The sequence below is a fragment of the Macaca mulatta genome, chromosome 1, assembly GCF_049350105.2.
Source record: "Macaca mulatta isolate MMU2019108-1 chromosome 1, T2T-MMU8v2.0, whole genome shotgun sequence".
In the NCBI taxonomy this organism is placed as follows: domain Eukaryota; kingdom Metazoa; phylum Chordata; class Mammalia; order Primates; family Cercopithecidae; genus Macaca; species Macaca mulatta.
The window spans coordinates 151,621,015-151,637,110 of record NC_133406.1 but is presented as its reverse complement, the minus strand read 5'-3'; the positions used below and the strand labels follow the sequence as shown (position 1 = coordinate 151,637,110).

General features: G+C 40.2%; 1 protein-coding gene across 2 annotated transcripts in view; it reads right to left on the bottom strand.

Moving 5' to 3' along the window:
• KYAT3 (kynurenine aminotransferase 3) overlaps positions 1 to 16,096 on the bottom strand; it is a 59,482-nt gene that overhangs the window by 29,685 nt on the left and 13,701 nt on the right. For both annotated transcript variants that reach the window (XM_015144487.3, XM_015144489.3), the window contains 2 exons: positions 6,301 to 6,359; positions 5,566 to 5,710 (listed from right to left, as the gene is read on the bottom strand). In XM_015144487.3, coding sequence (XP_014999973.2) covers positions 5,566 to 5,710; positions 6,301 to 6,359 — 204 coding nt within the window. The remainder of the gene's footprint in view (positions 1 to 5,565; positions 5,711 to 6,300; positions 6,360 to 16,096) is intronic.

Sequence of the window (16,096 nt, the reverse complement as noted above, 5' to 3'; positions counted from 1 at the left end):
TTGATTGAGTTCTTTCTAGGTTCTGGATATTAGCTCTTTGTCAGATGAGTACATTGCAAAAAATTTTTCCCATTCTGTAGGTTGCCTGTTCACTCTGATGGTAGTTTCTTTTGCTGTGCAGAAGCTCTTTAGTTTAATTAGATCCCATTTGTCAATATTGGGAATGGAAGTTCATTCATGATTTGGCTCCCTGTTTGTTTGTTACCGGTATAAGAATGCTTGTGATTTTTGCACATTGATTTTGTATCCTGAGACTTTACTGAAGTTGCTTCTCAGCTTAAGGAGATTTTGGGCTGAGATGATGGGGTTTTCTAAATATACGACCATGTCATCTGCAAACAGGGACAATTTGACTTCTTATTTTCCTAACTGAATACCCTTTATTTCTTTCTCTTGCCTGATTGCCCTAGCCAGAACTTCCAACACTATGTTGAATAGGAGTGGTGAGAGAGGGCATCCCTGTCTTGTGCCAGTTTTCAAAGGGAATGCTTCCAGTTTTTGCCCATTCAGTATGATATTGGCTGTGGGTTTGTCATAAATAGCTCTTATTATTTTGAGATACGTTCCATCAATACCGAATTTATTGAGAGTTTTTAGCATGAAGGGCTGTTGAATTTTGTCAAAGGCCTTTTCTGCATCTATTGAGACAATCATGTGGTTTTTGTCTTTGGTTCTGTTTATATGCTGGATTACGTTTATTGATTTGTATATGTTGAACCAGCCTTGCATCCCAGGGATGAAGCCCACTTGATCATGGTGGATAAGCTTTTTGATGTGCTGCTGGATTTGGTTTGCCAGCATTTTACTGAGGATTTTTGCATCGATGTTCATCAGGGATATTGATCTAAATTTCTCTTTTTTTGTTGTGTCTCTGCCAGGCTTTGGTATCAGGATGATGTTGGCCTCATAAAATGAGTTAGGGAGGATTCCCTTTTTCTATTGATTGGAATAGTTTCAGAAGGAATGGTACCAGCTCCTCCTTGTACCTCTGGTAGAATTCGGCTGTGAATCCGTCTGGTCCTGGACTTTTTTTGGTTGGTAGGCTATTAATTATTGCCTCAATTTCAGAGCCTGTTATTGGTCTATTCACGGATTCAACTTCTTCCTGGTTTAGTCTTGGGAGAGTGTAAGTGTCCAGGAAATTATACATTTCTTCTAGGTTTTCTAGTTTATTTGCATAGAGGTGTTTATAGTATTCTGTGATGGTAGTTTGTATTTCTGTGGGGTCGGTGGTGATAGTCCCTTTATCATTTTTTATTGTGTCTATTTGATTCTTTTCTCTTTTCTTCTTTATTAGTCTGACTAGCAGTCTATCAATTTTGTTGATCTTTTCAAAAAACCAGCTCCTGGATTCATTGAATTTTTGAAGGGTTTTTTGTGTCTCTATCTCCATCAGTTCTGCTCTGATCTTAGTTATTTCTTGCCTTCTGCTAGCTTTTGAATGTGTTTGCTCTTGCTTCTCTAGTTCTTTTAATTGTGATGTTAGGGTGTCAATTTTAGATCTTTCCTGCTTTCTCTTGTGGGCATTTAGTGCTATAAATTTCCCTCTACACATTGCTTTAAATGTGTCCCAGAGATTCTGGTATATTGTATCTTTGTTCTCATTGGTTTCAAACAACATCTTTATTTCTGCCTTCATTTCGTTATGTACCCAGTAGTCACTCAGGAGCAGGTTGTTCAGTTTCCATGTAGTTGAGTGGTTTTGATTGATTTTCTTAGTCCTGAGTTCTAGTTTGATTGCACTGTAGTCTGAGCAATAGTTTGTTATAATTTCTGTTCTTGTACATTTGTTGAGGAGTGCTTTACTTCCAACTATGTGATCAGTTTTGGAATAAGTGCGATGTGGTGCTGAGAAGAATGTATATTCTGTTGATTTGGGGTGGAGAGTTCTATAGATGTCTATTAGGTCCACTTGTTGCAGAGTTGAGTTCAATTCCTGGATATCCTTGTTAACTTTCTGTCTCATTGATCTGTCTAATGTTGACAGTGGGGTGTTGAAGTCCCCCATTATTATTGTATGGGAGTCCAAGTCTCTTTGTAAGTCTCTAAGGACTTGCTTTATGAATCTGGGTGCTCCTGTATTGGGCGCATATATATTGAGGATAGTTAGCTCTTCCTGTTGAATTGATCCCTTTACCATTATATAATGGCCTTCTTTGTCTCTTTTGATCTTTGATGGTTTAAAGTCTGTTTTATCAGAGACTAGTATTGCAACCCTTGCTTTTTTTGTTCTCCATTTGCTTGGTAGATCTTCCTCCATCCCTTTATTTTGAGCCTATGTATATCTCTGCATGTGAGATGGGTCTCCTGAATACAGCAAACTGATGGGTCTTGACTCTTTATCCAATTTGCCAGTCTGTGTCTTTTAATTGGACCATTTAGTCCATTTACATTTAAGGTTAATATTGTTATGCATGAACTTGATCCTGTCATTGTGATATTAGCTGGTTATTTTGCTTGTTAGTTGATGCAGTTTCTTCCTAGCATTGATGGTCTTTACATTTTGGCATGTTTTTGCAATGGATGGTACCGGTTGTTCCTTTCCATGTTTAGTGCTTCCTTCAGGGTCTCTTGTAGGGCAGGCCTGGTGGTGACAAAATCTCTAAGCATTTGCTTGTCTGCAAAGGATTTTATTTCTCCTTCACCGATGAAACTTAATTTGGCCGGATATGAAATTCTGGGTTGAAAATTCTTTTCTTGGCCCACACTCTCTTCTGGCTTGTAGAGTTTCTGCTGAGAGATCTGCTGTTAATCTGATGGGCTTCCCTTTGTGGGTAACCCGGCCTTTCTCTCTGGCTGCCCTTAACAGTTTTTCCTTCATTTCAACTTTGGTGAATCTGACAATTATGTGTCTTGGAGTTGCTCTTCTCGAGCAGTATCTTTGTGGCGTTCTTTGTGTTTCCTGAATTTGAATGTTGTCCTGCCTTACTAGGTTGGGGAAGTTCTCCTGGATGATATCCTGCAGAGTGTTTTCCAACTTGGTTCCATTTTCCCCATCACTTTCAGGCACACCAATCAGACGTAGTCTTTTCACATAATCCCATATTTCTTGGAGGCTTTGCTGATTTCTTTTTCCTTTTTTTTCTCTAGACTTCTCTTCTCGCTTCATTTGATTCATTTGATCTTTAATCATTGATACTCTTTCTTCCAGTTGATTGAGTTGGTTACTGAAGCTTGTGCATTTGTCACGTATTTCTCGTGTCATGGTTTTTATCTCTGTCAGTTTATTTATGGCCTTCTCTGCATTGACTATTCAAGTTATCCATTCTTCCATTCTTTTTTCAAGATTTTTAGTTTCTTTGCACTGGGTACGTAGTTCCTCCTTTAGCTCTGAGAAGTTTGATGGACTGAAGCCTTCTTCTCTCAACTCGTCAAAGTCATTCTCCATCCAGCTTTGATCTGTTGCTAGCGATGAGTAGCGTTCCTTTGGAGGGGCAGATGTGCTCTGATTTTTTGAATTTTTTGAATTTCCAGCTTTTCTGCCCTGGTTTTTCCCCATCTTTGTGGTTTTATCTGCTTTTGGTCTTTCTTTGATGCTGGTGACGTACTGATGGGGTTTTGGTGTGGGTGTCCTTTCTGTTTGTTAGTTTTCCTTCTAACAGTCAGGACCCTCAGCTCTAGGTCTGTTGGAGATTGCTTGAGGTCCACTCCAGACTCTGTTTGCCTGGTTATCAGTAGCGGAGGCTGCAGAAGATAGAATACTGCTGTACAGCGAGTGTTGCTGTTTGATTCTTGCTCTGGAAGCTTCGTCTCAGGGGTGTACCCTGCTGTGTGAGGTGTCAGTCTGCACCTAGTGGGGGATGTCCCCCAATTAGGCTACTCAGGGGTCAGGGACCCACTTGAGCAGGCAGACTGTTCTCAGATCTCAGCCTCTGTGCTGGGAGATCCACTGCTCTCTTCAAAGCTGTCAGACAGGGTTATTAACATCTGCAGAGGTTTCTGCTGCCTTTTTTTTTTTTTTTTTTTTTGCTATGCCCTGTCCCAGAGGTGGAGTCTACAGAGACAGGTAGGCCTCCTTGAGCTGCGGTGGGCTCCACCCAGTTCGAGCTTCCCGGAGGCTTTGTTTACCTACTTAAGTCTCAGCAATGGCGGGCAACCCTCCCTCAGCCTCGCTGCTGCCTTGCAGTTAGATCTCAGAGTGCTGTGCTAGCAGTGAGGGAGGCTCCGTGGGCATGGGACCCTCCCGGCCAGGTGTGGGATATAATCTCCTGGTGTGCTGTTTGCTAAGACCCTTGGTAAAGTGCAGTATTAGGGTGGGAGTTACCCAATTTTCCAGGTGTTGTGTGTCTCAGTTTCTAAAGGGATTCCCTTCCCCCTTGCGCTTCCCAGGTGAGGTGATGCCTCGCCCTGCTTCAGCTCTCACTGGTCGGGCGGCACAAGCTGACCAGCACCAATTGTCTGGTACTCCCCAGTGAGATGAACCCGGTACCTCAGTTGAAAATGCAGAAATCGCCCATCTTCTGTGTCGCTGGCGCTGGGAGCTGGAGGCTGGAGCTGTTCCTATTCGGCCATCTTGCTTGCACCCCTCCTGTATCTTTTAAATAATCTGTTCATTTCATCCAAGTTGTCAATGTATTAACATAAAATTATACCTAATATTATCCTATTATTGCTTTCATGTCTGCATGATCAGTAATTATATTCCTTCTTTCATTCTTCATATGGTACTTTGAGTTTTCTCTTTTTTATTGGTCAATCTAGGTAAAACTTTTACTTACTGTTCTTTTCAAAGAACCAGCTTTTGGTTTCATTAATTTTCTCTATTGTTGGTTTATTTCTAGCCTTTCATTATGGATTTGTATAGACTGGGGAGTGAGTTATGTTGAGTAGGTCTGAGATGGAGGTCTGTAGGGTGGGCCAGGGATTGAGAGTCTATGAAGAGCAGAGATTCTCACCAGTGTCAAACCCTGTGACACAGGTAAGTTTCACTGCTTTTCCCTGTGCTATTCCCAAAGCAAAATCCTTCTATAGATTTTTATAGTTAGACCACTATAAAAGCCAAAAAGGCTTCCTCCTATACCATTCCCCTCCCCATTTCCCACAATATCATGAAAGGAAAAGACAAGTGGTCAGACATATGATAACTGCATGGCTCTTGGCACAACAGATATAAGTCTACAGTTCAAAGGTACATCTGATTTAGAAAATCTTTGGCTATTCTAGGCATTTCATTACAGAAGGATGGGAGTGAGCTGGGACAGGGAGGAAAAAGGTAACTAGTTGGGTATAGAGTATATTAAATAAAGGGTCAGTGCTGAGGCTGCATAAATGTTGATGAGATAGAAAAGACATATCTCAAGAGAATATTGTTCCTTATCTTGTTGCCATAGGATCCTATCTTGGAGCAACAGTAAAGTAAGGGCCAAAAGAAAAGTGTAGAAGGGCTGGAAGTAGAGGAAGGCTCATCCCAGGACATAGGGCAAGGGCAGAAGTTTCTGTGTTGCTAGGATGGGACAGCTGGTCCCAGAAAGTCACTTACATATGAATGACAGAAGTGCACATGCGCACACACACACCCTAATATAAAATAAAAGCTCACGCCCCATATGGTCTTGATATACTTACAAAGCCTCGTGTATACTGATTCAGGCTATCGATTGCTGAAATCTTTGATAATTCTTCTTTTACATATGTAGGAGGGGATATATCTGGAAAGCCTTGGCCAAGATTCACAACAGAAGGGTCTGCAGCCAATTTGGTAAATTCAATCCTAAGATTGAAAAAAAATACTAACATTAATAAGTTCTAAAATTATAAAGTTTGCTTTTTTACATCTTATAGTCTTATCACAAAACTGACAAATAAGACCCTAGTTTAGTCCTATAGGTTTTAAAAAACGAGTTTCCAACAAAAATTTACCACCCACAAAATCAGTTTACCAAATAGAATGATGGCTGAATTTATGAATCCAATGTCCCTTACAAACCTCAGTTTCATGCTACCCATATTTTAACCATATATATATATTTTCTCAACAATTCCAGCTGCTGCTAAGTTCTTTCATCAACTATTAGAGAACAGAACTAATAAGAAAAGTTCCTGGATTGGAAGGTAAGTTCCATGAGGGCATTAGCATTGTCCTTTTCTATCCCATATGTCCAGTGTCCAGCACAGGGCATGGCACATGTGCCAAATGAACAATTCAGTATATGGATTGCTAACTTCCTTCCATTTTCATTTAATGGATGAATTAAATGAGGACCTTTATTTATAGATGGGGCAAAAAAACTCCCATCTAAAGATGTGCAAATATGTAGGAAAACCTCACTAAATTATTATTATTTATTTTAAGATACTCACCACATATTACCATCAAGTCCTTCAATCCGTTTTGCATTTGTGAATTTCAATGACATTTTCTGAAATACATAAATATTGACAAGGAATTGCCTTAGTCAAAATTTTAAAATGCCAGTAAATCATGGGTCACTTTTCTTCCTTTCCCCTACTGTTCCCATGTAAATAGTAGTTCCATAAAGATAAATCTTAGATTCCAACACAAAATTCTGAAGAGGAATTCATCTCCCACCTACTACTGAAGGAATGCCTTTTTTTTTTTCTCAGACATGGTTGCCCAGGTTGGAATGCAGTGGTGTGATCCTGGCTCACTGCAACTTCAACTGCCCAGGCTCAAGCAATCCTCCTGTCTCAGTCTCCTGAGTAGCTGGGACTATAGGCATATCCCACTGTGTCAAACTATTTTGTTTTTGTTGTTGTTTGTTTGTATTTTTTATAGAGACAGGGTCTTGTGGTGTTGCCCAGGTTGGCCTCAAATTCCTGGCCTCAAATGATCCTCCTACCTTGGCCTCTCAAAGTTTGGGATTACAGGTGTGAGCTACCATGCTTGGCTGGAAGGAATGCTTTTTTAAAAATGAAATTTAGATGTTCATCTTCTCACCTAAGGACAAAAAGTATCATCCTACCCTAGAAAGCTAATCAGTTTGAAGGCTTGTAATGTAGTAAAGAGAACAATAATAATATTTTAAAAGTCAGTTCAAAAAAATATCTTCAGCCATGCTCTGAAGATCATTTTAGGTAAGACGTACTAAGAGTTTCACAAGTAAGTTCTTTGTATGACATATAGGAAAGACTCAACAAATGGTTTTAAAGCTGCTCACTAAGGGGTTCCGTAATTATTGCTAACATTATTGAGTACTGAGTATGTACTAGGTACTGTTCTAAGTGCTTTACATAATTACCTCATTATTAACGTATATTTAAAAAATATGTAGTAGTCGTATTACATAGTTCAAACTATGAGGCACAGAGGTACAGAGAGGTTAACATCACACAGCTTTTCACATCTGCTCAAGTTTATAAAAGCCAGTAATATTTAAACCCAAGCAAGTTCAACTCAGGATCTGAACCCAGACAGTCTGACTCCAGAATCCATACTCAGAACTATTATATAATTTTATACTGTCTTTTATATAATAAGACCTTCTAAAATTATTACTAGAATGCTGCCTCTTAAAAGTATATTATAAATTTAGGATGAGCTTACTTATACCAAGCAAGCTAAGGCTGTGGTAGAAAAATAGGAATTAAAATTATCACATAGCATACAATTTTTTAGTTCTTTAGATTCTAAAATTGAGTTTTATACTATCTCTCAAAAGTATTGAATTAGCTTTGAGTTCATTGTTAACAAGCTGGTAGAAATAAAAAAATGATTGACAGCATTTTTGCAAAGAATTTTCTGATAGAATATTAATGTAATTTTAATTCAATTTGGGAAGAAGATAACGATCATGGTTATTAAATAGACCATTGTTCTCATTCTATTCTAAATAATGGGACCAAGAAAAATACCTTTTTTAGTCTCATATTTTTAGTCTTTGAAACTCCAGTGAAGTAAATCACATGAAAATTCTCTAGAAGTTAAAACGCTTGCTCGAATAGCATTATAATTACCCACCTGAACCTGATGCCATTCCAGAGACAACAGTTGTACAACTACCAAGTTCTAGCATGATAGATAGAAACATATATCTTAACAAATGCTCTTTTCTGTCTCTAAAACAATGTTTAAAGCTTAATTCATTCAGTAGAGACCACAAACACAAAGGATGATTTATACATAAAAAAGTGAGGATGATGTGCTGTAGATAATTTAGACGCAAAGTCCAACTTTACTTAAAATTATTTAGGTAATTGAGGTTGAAATGCACTTTCAGGTTTAATTTTCTTTAAAATTTGTTTCTAGACCGGCCTCTTCTCTCATTGTTCCTCCTGCTTCCTCTTCCCTCCCAATTCTATGCCACACCCATTCTAATTTTTCAAATAGTCCATGTTCTCTCTCATTTCAGTAGTTTCATGTGTGATCTTTGCTATGCCCAAATGCTCTTTCTATACCAACGTTTCTCAATGTTTTTTTTTTTTTTAATCATTGCCCACCTAAGGAGACTTTCTTAGAATTTTTTTCCTAGTCATCTTCCCTCCCCTCAATTAAATATTAAGAGGAATGCAATTTTGTCAGGTAGGATTGAGCTTTGGATGGTGACAAAACGGTGTGATAGCTAAGATTTATCTTGTCTGCCAAGCATCCATTTTCTTCTCCTGGGGTAGGTCATGCCCTTGTTGAGAATGTATGTTCTCTACTCAGTCCAATTCCTGGTCCCCACCACCCTTCCTTGCACTTGGCTAACTCGTATTCCACCTGCCACGTGCAGTTCTCAAATTTGACTGCATTCTCTCCTGAAAGCCTTCTTTGGTTCCACGAGTCAGGGTCAGGTGCTTCTCCTATGTGCTTCCATTAAATGCAGTACAGCAAGTCATCACTTAAAAGTGTCATATAGGTTCTTGGAAACTGCAACTTTAAGCAAAATGATATACAGCATGACCAATTTTACCATAGGCTAATTGAGATAAATAAGAGTTCAGTTTCTACAGCATATTTCTGGTCACAAAAACGTTGCTATACTTCTAAATAAAGACTGAAACACTTCTAATATGAAACATTGAAATAAATGTGAGCTATACATACATTTATTTTAAGGAATTTGCTTATGTGTTTGTGAGGGCTGGCAAATCTGAAATCTGCAGAGCAAGTTGGAGACTCAGGGAAGAACTGATGCTGTAACTGGAGTCAGAAGAACTCCCTCTTCCTTGAGGACCTCAGTCTTTTCCTCTTAAGGTCTTCCACTGAATGAGGCTCATCCATATTATGGATGGTAATTGGCTTTACTGAAAGTCTACTGATTTAAACGTTAATCTCATCTAAAATACCCCTTCACAGCAATACCTAGACTGATGTTTGGCAAATATCTGGGTACCATGGCATAGCCAAGGCGACACCATCACAGTGGCCAACATATAGTTATATGCCTAGCACATAGCAAGTTTTTAATAATTATCTGATGAATGAATTTTTTTAAAAAACCTCACTCACATTACAGGGTGAAGTTATAGTGTCAGTTAGCTGTGTCAGTCAGCTAAAGTTAATTTATGCTTCAGTGATAAATGACCCCAAAGTCTTGGTGGCCTAAAATCATAAAGGTTTTCTTGCTTATACTACATATCCACTGAGGTTCAGCTGCTGCCCTGGTCTGTGTCACTGTCATTCTGAGACATAGGCTGATGAAACAGCCTCCACCTGGAACACTGCCTGTTTCATGGCAGAAGGAAGAGGCTCTTAAAAGATTCTGTTAGGATGTGCACACATCGCTTCTTTTCATATTTTATTGGGTAGAGCAATTTCACGGCTAAGCTTCCCATCAGTGCGGCAAGGAAATGTAACTGTCCAGCAGGGAAGAGCAGCAAATAATTGTGAAAAACAACATGGCAGAAATGAAGTCTGGCAGTATAATGAGATACATGGTTGTTATGGGTTGCACCATGTCCCCCCTTAGTTTCATATGTTGAAGTCCTAACTCCCAATTCCTCTGGATGTAATCTTATGTGGATATAGGGTTACTGCAGATGTAATTAGTTAAGATGAGGTCATTAGCGTGAACCCTAATCCAGTATGACTGGTGGTCTTACAAAAAGGTGACATCTGGACATAGACATAGACCCTGTGTGACGATGAAGGCACAGACTAAGGTGATGCTCCTGCCAGCCAAGGAAGGCAGAGATTTCCAGGCAATCACCAGATGATAGTGGGGTTGAGGGGTATAGAACAGTCTTATTCACAGCCCTCAGAAGGAACCGGACCTGCTGATACTTATCTGAGACTTTTAGTCTCCTGAACACTGAGGGAATAAACTGCTGTTATTTAATAAGCCACCTAGTTTGTAGTACTTTGTTAAGGCAACCTGAGGGAACTAACACACTGGTGAAAGTTTACAAGACACTATACAATGTTTGGAGTCACCAAGATTCAGCAGCAGATGCAAACACTCACTGTCTAAGTAAGAACTACTTTTCAGAGCAGATCCAGTATCAGGTAATTAAAATAAACCTGGAATCCTATGGGGAAATCAGGGCATGAGTCCCATGCAAGTAAGGGAATGTCTATAAGGCTTGTATAACTTTTGGATCCGCTAACCCTGTTATATGACTTTGGCTACCAGGGCGATTAAAGGTCTATATTTCATGTTATTAACGCAAAACTGCTAGTGAAATCAAAGGTAGCATCTTTTAACCTTACTTTTGCTAACTTGAAGCTAAAACAATGAAGTTCTAGAAATTCACCACCAGGTGGCAATCTTGACAAAGGTAAGGAAAAGATTAAGTCTAGTTTGGACAGATGAAAAACACTAATAGTATATGTTGAACCCATGATCTTAAGACCCTAGTACATCAAAGTTTCAATTATATATATTTTTAGGACTCTTCTCATAAGATCTGAGGCAGGTGAGATGGGACAGGTACAGAAAAAGTCTTCCTAAATGATGGCCTGAACTGGGGGAATTGAGGCTGTGGATATCTGTGTAGTATGGGCTGTGAAACAAGTCTTCATCCAGAGAAGCCAAGGTTACTGCCAAAAAGTTTAATATTAGTAACAGTAATAATAAGTGCAAGAAAAGGCCAGATATAGAAAACGCAAAGCTCATGGTTGGAGAGGGGAGAGGAGAAAACAGAGAAGCAGGCTTGGGAAGCAGATGGATATCACACTTCAGGACCACGAAGAGCAGAAGTGAGCACCCCTTTCATGGGGGGCCTGGATGCTGGGGGGCCCAAACTGTTACTGTCTTTTAGATCTATGAAGTAGGGATTTGTAGTTGCAATCATATGTCATTTAAAAAATATTTTAAATTGTCTCTTAACAAAGTACTGTATCTTAAGTATTTTATGAATTTTCTGAGTCATAAAAATTTCACTTTTAATTACAATGTATATTTTTGATTGTTTTTGTACCATATTTTACTCATTCATTCCCCTGTTGCTGGGCATTTGTTATTTCCAGTGTCTTGTTGTCTTGCAATGCATTTTGGTGTTTTTTTTTGAGACAGAGTCTCGCTGTTGGCCAGGCTGTAGTGCAGTGGCACGATCTCAACTCATTGCAACCTTTGCCTCTTGGGTTCAAGTGATTCCCCTGACTCAGCCTCCTGGGTAGCTGGGATTGAGAGGTGAAGTCAGGTGGACTTCCTGGGTTGAGTGGGGACTTGGATAACTTTTCTGTCTAGCTAGAGGATTATAAATGCACCAATTGGCGCTCTGCGTCTAGCTAAAGGATTGTAAATGCACCAATCAGCACTCTGTAAAAACACACCAATCAGTGCTCTGGGTCTTGCTAAAGGATTGTAAATGCACCAAATCAGCACTCTGTGTCTAGCTAAAGTATTGTAAACGCATCAATCAGCGTTTTGTAAAATGGACCTATCAGCACTCTGTAAAATGGACCAATCAGCAGGATGTGGGTGGGGCCAAATAAGGGAATAAAAGCTGCCACCCCAGCCAGCAGAGGCAACCCACCCAGGTCCCCTTCCATGCTGTGGAAGCTTTGTTATTTCACTCTTCATAATAAATCTTGCTGCTGCTCACTCTCTGGGTTCGCACCACCTTTAAGAGCTGTAACACTCACTGCGAGGGTCTGCCGCTTCCTTCTTGAAGTCAGCGAGACTACCAACCCACTGGAAGGAAGAAACTCTGGACATATCTGAAGGAACAAACTCCGGACACACCATCTTTAAGAGCTGTAACACTCACTGTGAGGGTCCACAGCTGCATTCTTGAAGTAAGCGAGACCAAGAACCCACAGGAAGGAATAAATTCCGGACACAGGACTACTGGCATGTGCCACCATGCCCGGCTAATTTTTCATATTTTTAGTATAGATGGGGTTTTACCACATTAGCCAGGATGGTCTCGATCTCCTGACTTCATGATCTGCCCACCTCGGTCTCCCAAAGTGCTGATATTACAGGAATGAGCCACAGCATGCAGCCCTGCATTTTGGTGTTTCTACTGTGCATTTTAATAATATGGTCTCTGCTCTTTTCCCCCTCATTTTAAAGTTTGATGTGGAAGGTGAGTACTCTATTGTAACAAAACTACTAATTATCACAAGAAAGATAATATCCTCAACGTTATAGTCATCTGGTTCTATCAAACTAAACACATTCACTTTTGATGAACATTTATTGAAGCTTTACATTATATATACAACAGAGCCATGTGATGTGCTGCCTCAACACGTTTAGTCAATGACAGATCGCATATATGACGGTAGTCCCATAAGACTATACGAAGCAGGCTGAGCATGGTGGCTCATGCCTGTAGTCTCAGCACTTTGGGAGGCCGGGGTGGGCGGACCACCTGAGGTCAGGAGTTTGAGACCATCCCAGCGAACATGGTAAAACCCCGTCTCTATGAAAAATGCAAATATTAACTAAGCGTGGTGGCAAGTGCCTGTAGTCCCAGCTACTCAGGAGGCTGTGGCAGGAGAATCACTTGAACCCAGGAGGCAGAGGTTGCAGTGAGCTGGGATCATGCCACTGCACTCCAGCCTGGGTGACAGAGAGAGACTCCATCTCAAAAACAAACAAACAAAAGACTATATGGAGGTAAAAATTCCTGCTTGCAGCGGGTGCAGTGGCTCATGCCTATAATCCCAGCACTTTGGGAGGCTGAGGCGGGTGGATCACAAGGTCAGGAGTTCGAGACCAGCCTGGCCAATATGGTGAAACCCTGTCTCTAATAAAAATACAAAAATTAGCTGGGCACAGTGGCATGCGCCTGTAGTCCCAGCTACTCTGGAGGCTGAGGCAGGAGAATTGCACCCGGGAGGCGGAGATTGCAGTGAGCCGAGATCACACCACTGCACCTCAGTCTGAGTAACAGAGCCAGACTCCCTCTCAAACAAAACAAAACAAAACAAATTCCTACTTGCCTAGTGGAGCCATTGTAACATTGTGGCACGATGCATTAGTCATGTGTTTGTGATGATGCTGGTATAAACAAACCTATTGCAGTGCCAGTCATATAAAAGTCTAGAACATAAAATTACATACAGTACATAGTACTCGATACTGATAACAAGCAACTATGTTACTGGCTTATGTATTTACTATACCATACCTTTTATTATTATTTTAGAGTGTACCTTTACTAAAAAAAAAAAAAAACATTGTAAAACAGCCTCAGGCAGGTCCTTCAGGATATTCTAAAAGAAGACATTGTTATCATAGCAATGACAGCTACATACATGTTATTGCCCCTGAAGACCTTCCACTGGGACAAGACATGGAGGTAGAACACAGCGATATTGATGATCCAGTTCTGGGTAGGACTAGGCTAACATATGTGTCTTAGTTTTTAACACAAAAAAAGTGAAAAAATGAAATAAAATTTCTAAAAATAGAAAAAAGTTTATAGAATAAGGATATAAAATATTTTGTATAGTTTGTGTGTTATTATGAGTCAAAAATTAAACATTTAAAAAGCTTATAAGGTAAAAAAGTTACAGTAGGTGAATTTGTCTTCTATTTATTATTGAAGAAAAAAGATTTTTCGTTTTGTTTTGTTTTTTTTGAGACGGAGTCTCACTCCGTTGCCCAGGCTAGAGAGCAGTGGTGCAATCTTGGCTCACTAAACCTCTGCCTCCTGGGTTCAAGTGATTCTCCTGCCTCAGCTTCCTGAATAGCTGGGACTACAGGCGTGTGCCACCATGCTCAGCAAATTTTTGTATTTAAAAAATTTATTTATTTATTTTTTTGAGACGAAGTTTCACTCTTGTTACCCAGGTTGGAATGCAATGGCGCAATCTCGGCTCACTGCAACCTCCACCTCCCGGGTTCAAGTGATTCTCCTATCTCAGCCTCCCGAGTAGCTGGGATTACAGGAAACTGCCACTAGGCCTGGCTAATTTTTGTATTTTTAATAGAGATGGGGTTTCACCATGTTGGCCAGGCTGTTCTCAAACTCCTGACCTCAGGTGATCCACCCTACTTGGCCTCCCAAAGTGCTGGATTATAGACGTGAGCCACCGTGCCCTTCCTAATTTTTCTACTTTCAGTGGAGACGAGGTTTCACCATGTTGGCCAGGCTGGTTTTTAACTCCTGACCTCAGGTGATCCACCTGCCTCGGCCTCCCAAAGTGCTGGCATTATAGGCATGAGCCACTGTACTCGGCAAAAAAATGTTTTAATAAATTTCATATAGCATAAGTACACAGTGTTCATAACGTCTACAGTAGTGTACAGTAACGTCCTAGGCCTTCACATTCACTCTCTACTCACTCACTGACTCACCCAGAGCAACTTCCATTCCTGCAAGCTCTATTCATGGAAAGTGCTCTACACAGATGTACCATTTTCTTATCTCACTGCATTTTACTGTACCTTTTCTATGTTTAGATATGCAAATACCATGATGTTACACAGTTGCCTATAATATTAAGTACAGTAACATGCTGTATAGATTTGTAGCCAAAGAGCAATCGTTTATGCCATATAGCCTAGGTGTGTAGCAGGCTATATACCATCTAGGTTTGTGTAAGTACACTCTATGATCACAGAATGTATCCCAGTTTTTAAGTGAAGCATAACTGTATTATATATAGATATGTATATATATAATACATACACATATGTACATATGTATATAATATACACATGTATGTATAATATATATCTTATATATATTTTGATGTTCCAACCATCACACTGATGACATTTAGTATTAATTCATTCCTTAGCACTTGTACCACTTCCTAAGTGTCTTTGTTTAAATACAGATCTTAAAAAGAAACTTTGTTGTGTTCCTTCCTAGCTTTTTTGCTTTTTCTTTCCTGCTATATAATTGTGTTGGCTGCTCATGCTTCCATGAGATTTTATTACTTCTGCGGGTGGAGTTGTGGTGTCTCTTTTTTTGAGACAGGGTCTCGCTCTGTCACCCAGGCTGGAGTGCAGTGCAACCATCTCATAGCTTACTGCAGCCTCAACCTCCTGGCTAAGGTGATCTCCACCTCAGCCTCCCAAGTAGCTAGGATGATATATGTGTGCCAATATGCCTGGTTAATTTTAATTTTTATTTTTTTGAGACAGTCTTGCTCCGTTGTTCAGGCTAGAGTGCAGTGGTGCAATCATGGCTCACTGCACCCTCAACTGCCCAAGTTCAAGTCATCCTCCCACCTCAGCCTCCTCCATAGCTGGGACTACAGGTATATGACACCACGATCTGGCTAATTTTGTTCTTAATTTTTTTTTTTTTTGGTAGAGATAGAATATTGCTATGTTGCCCCGGCTGGTCTCAAACTCCTGGGTTCAAGTGATCCTTCTGACTTGGCCTCTCAAAGTGCTGGGATTACTGGTGTGAGCCTCCATGCCTACCCTTGTTTTTTTTTTTTTTTTTTTTTTTAAACATTCATTTGTAGAGAGGGTCTTGCTTTGCCCAAGCTGGACTCAAACTCCTGGCTTCACACAATCCTCTTGCCTTGGCCTCTCAAAGTGCTGGGATTGCAGGCATGAGCCACCACACCTGGCGGAGCTGTGATTTTTGCTAAAGGGCAGAGTACATGCTTCAGGTTGAACAGTGGGGAAGAGACAAGTGCATAAAATGCTTTAGAAGTTCCAAAGCTATAGTAATCAGATCTCTTAGTTGCGTGACAGAAACTCAATCTGAAACAATTTAGGTGAAAAGGGAGAATTCATTAGAACGCTCATGTTACCATGGGAAAGGCAGAGGTCCAGCCAGACTGAAGGGTAACAGA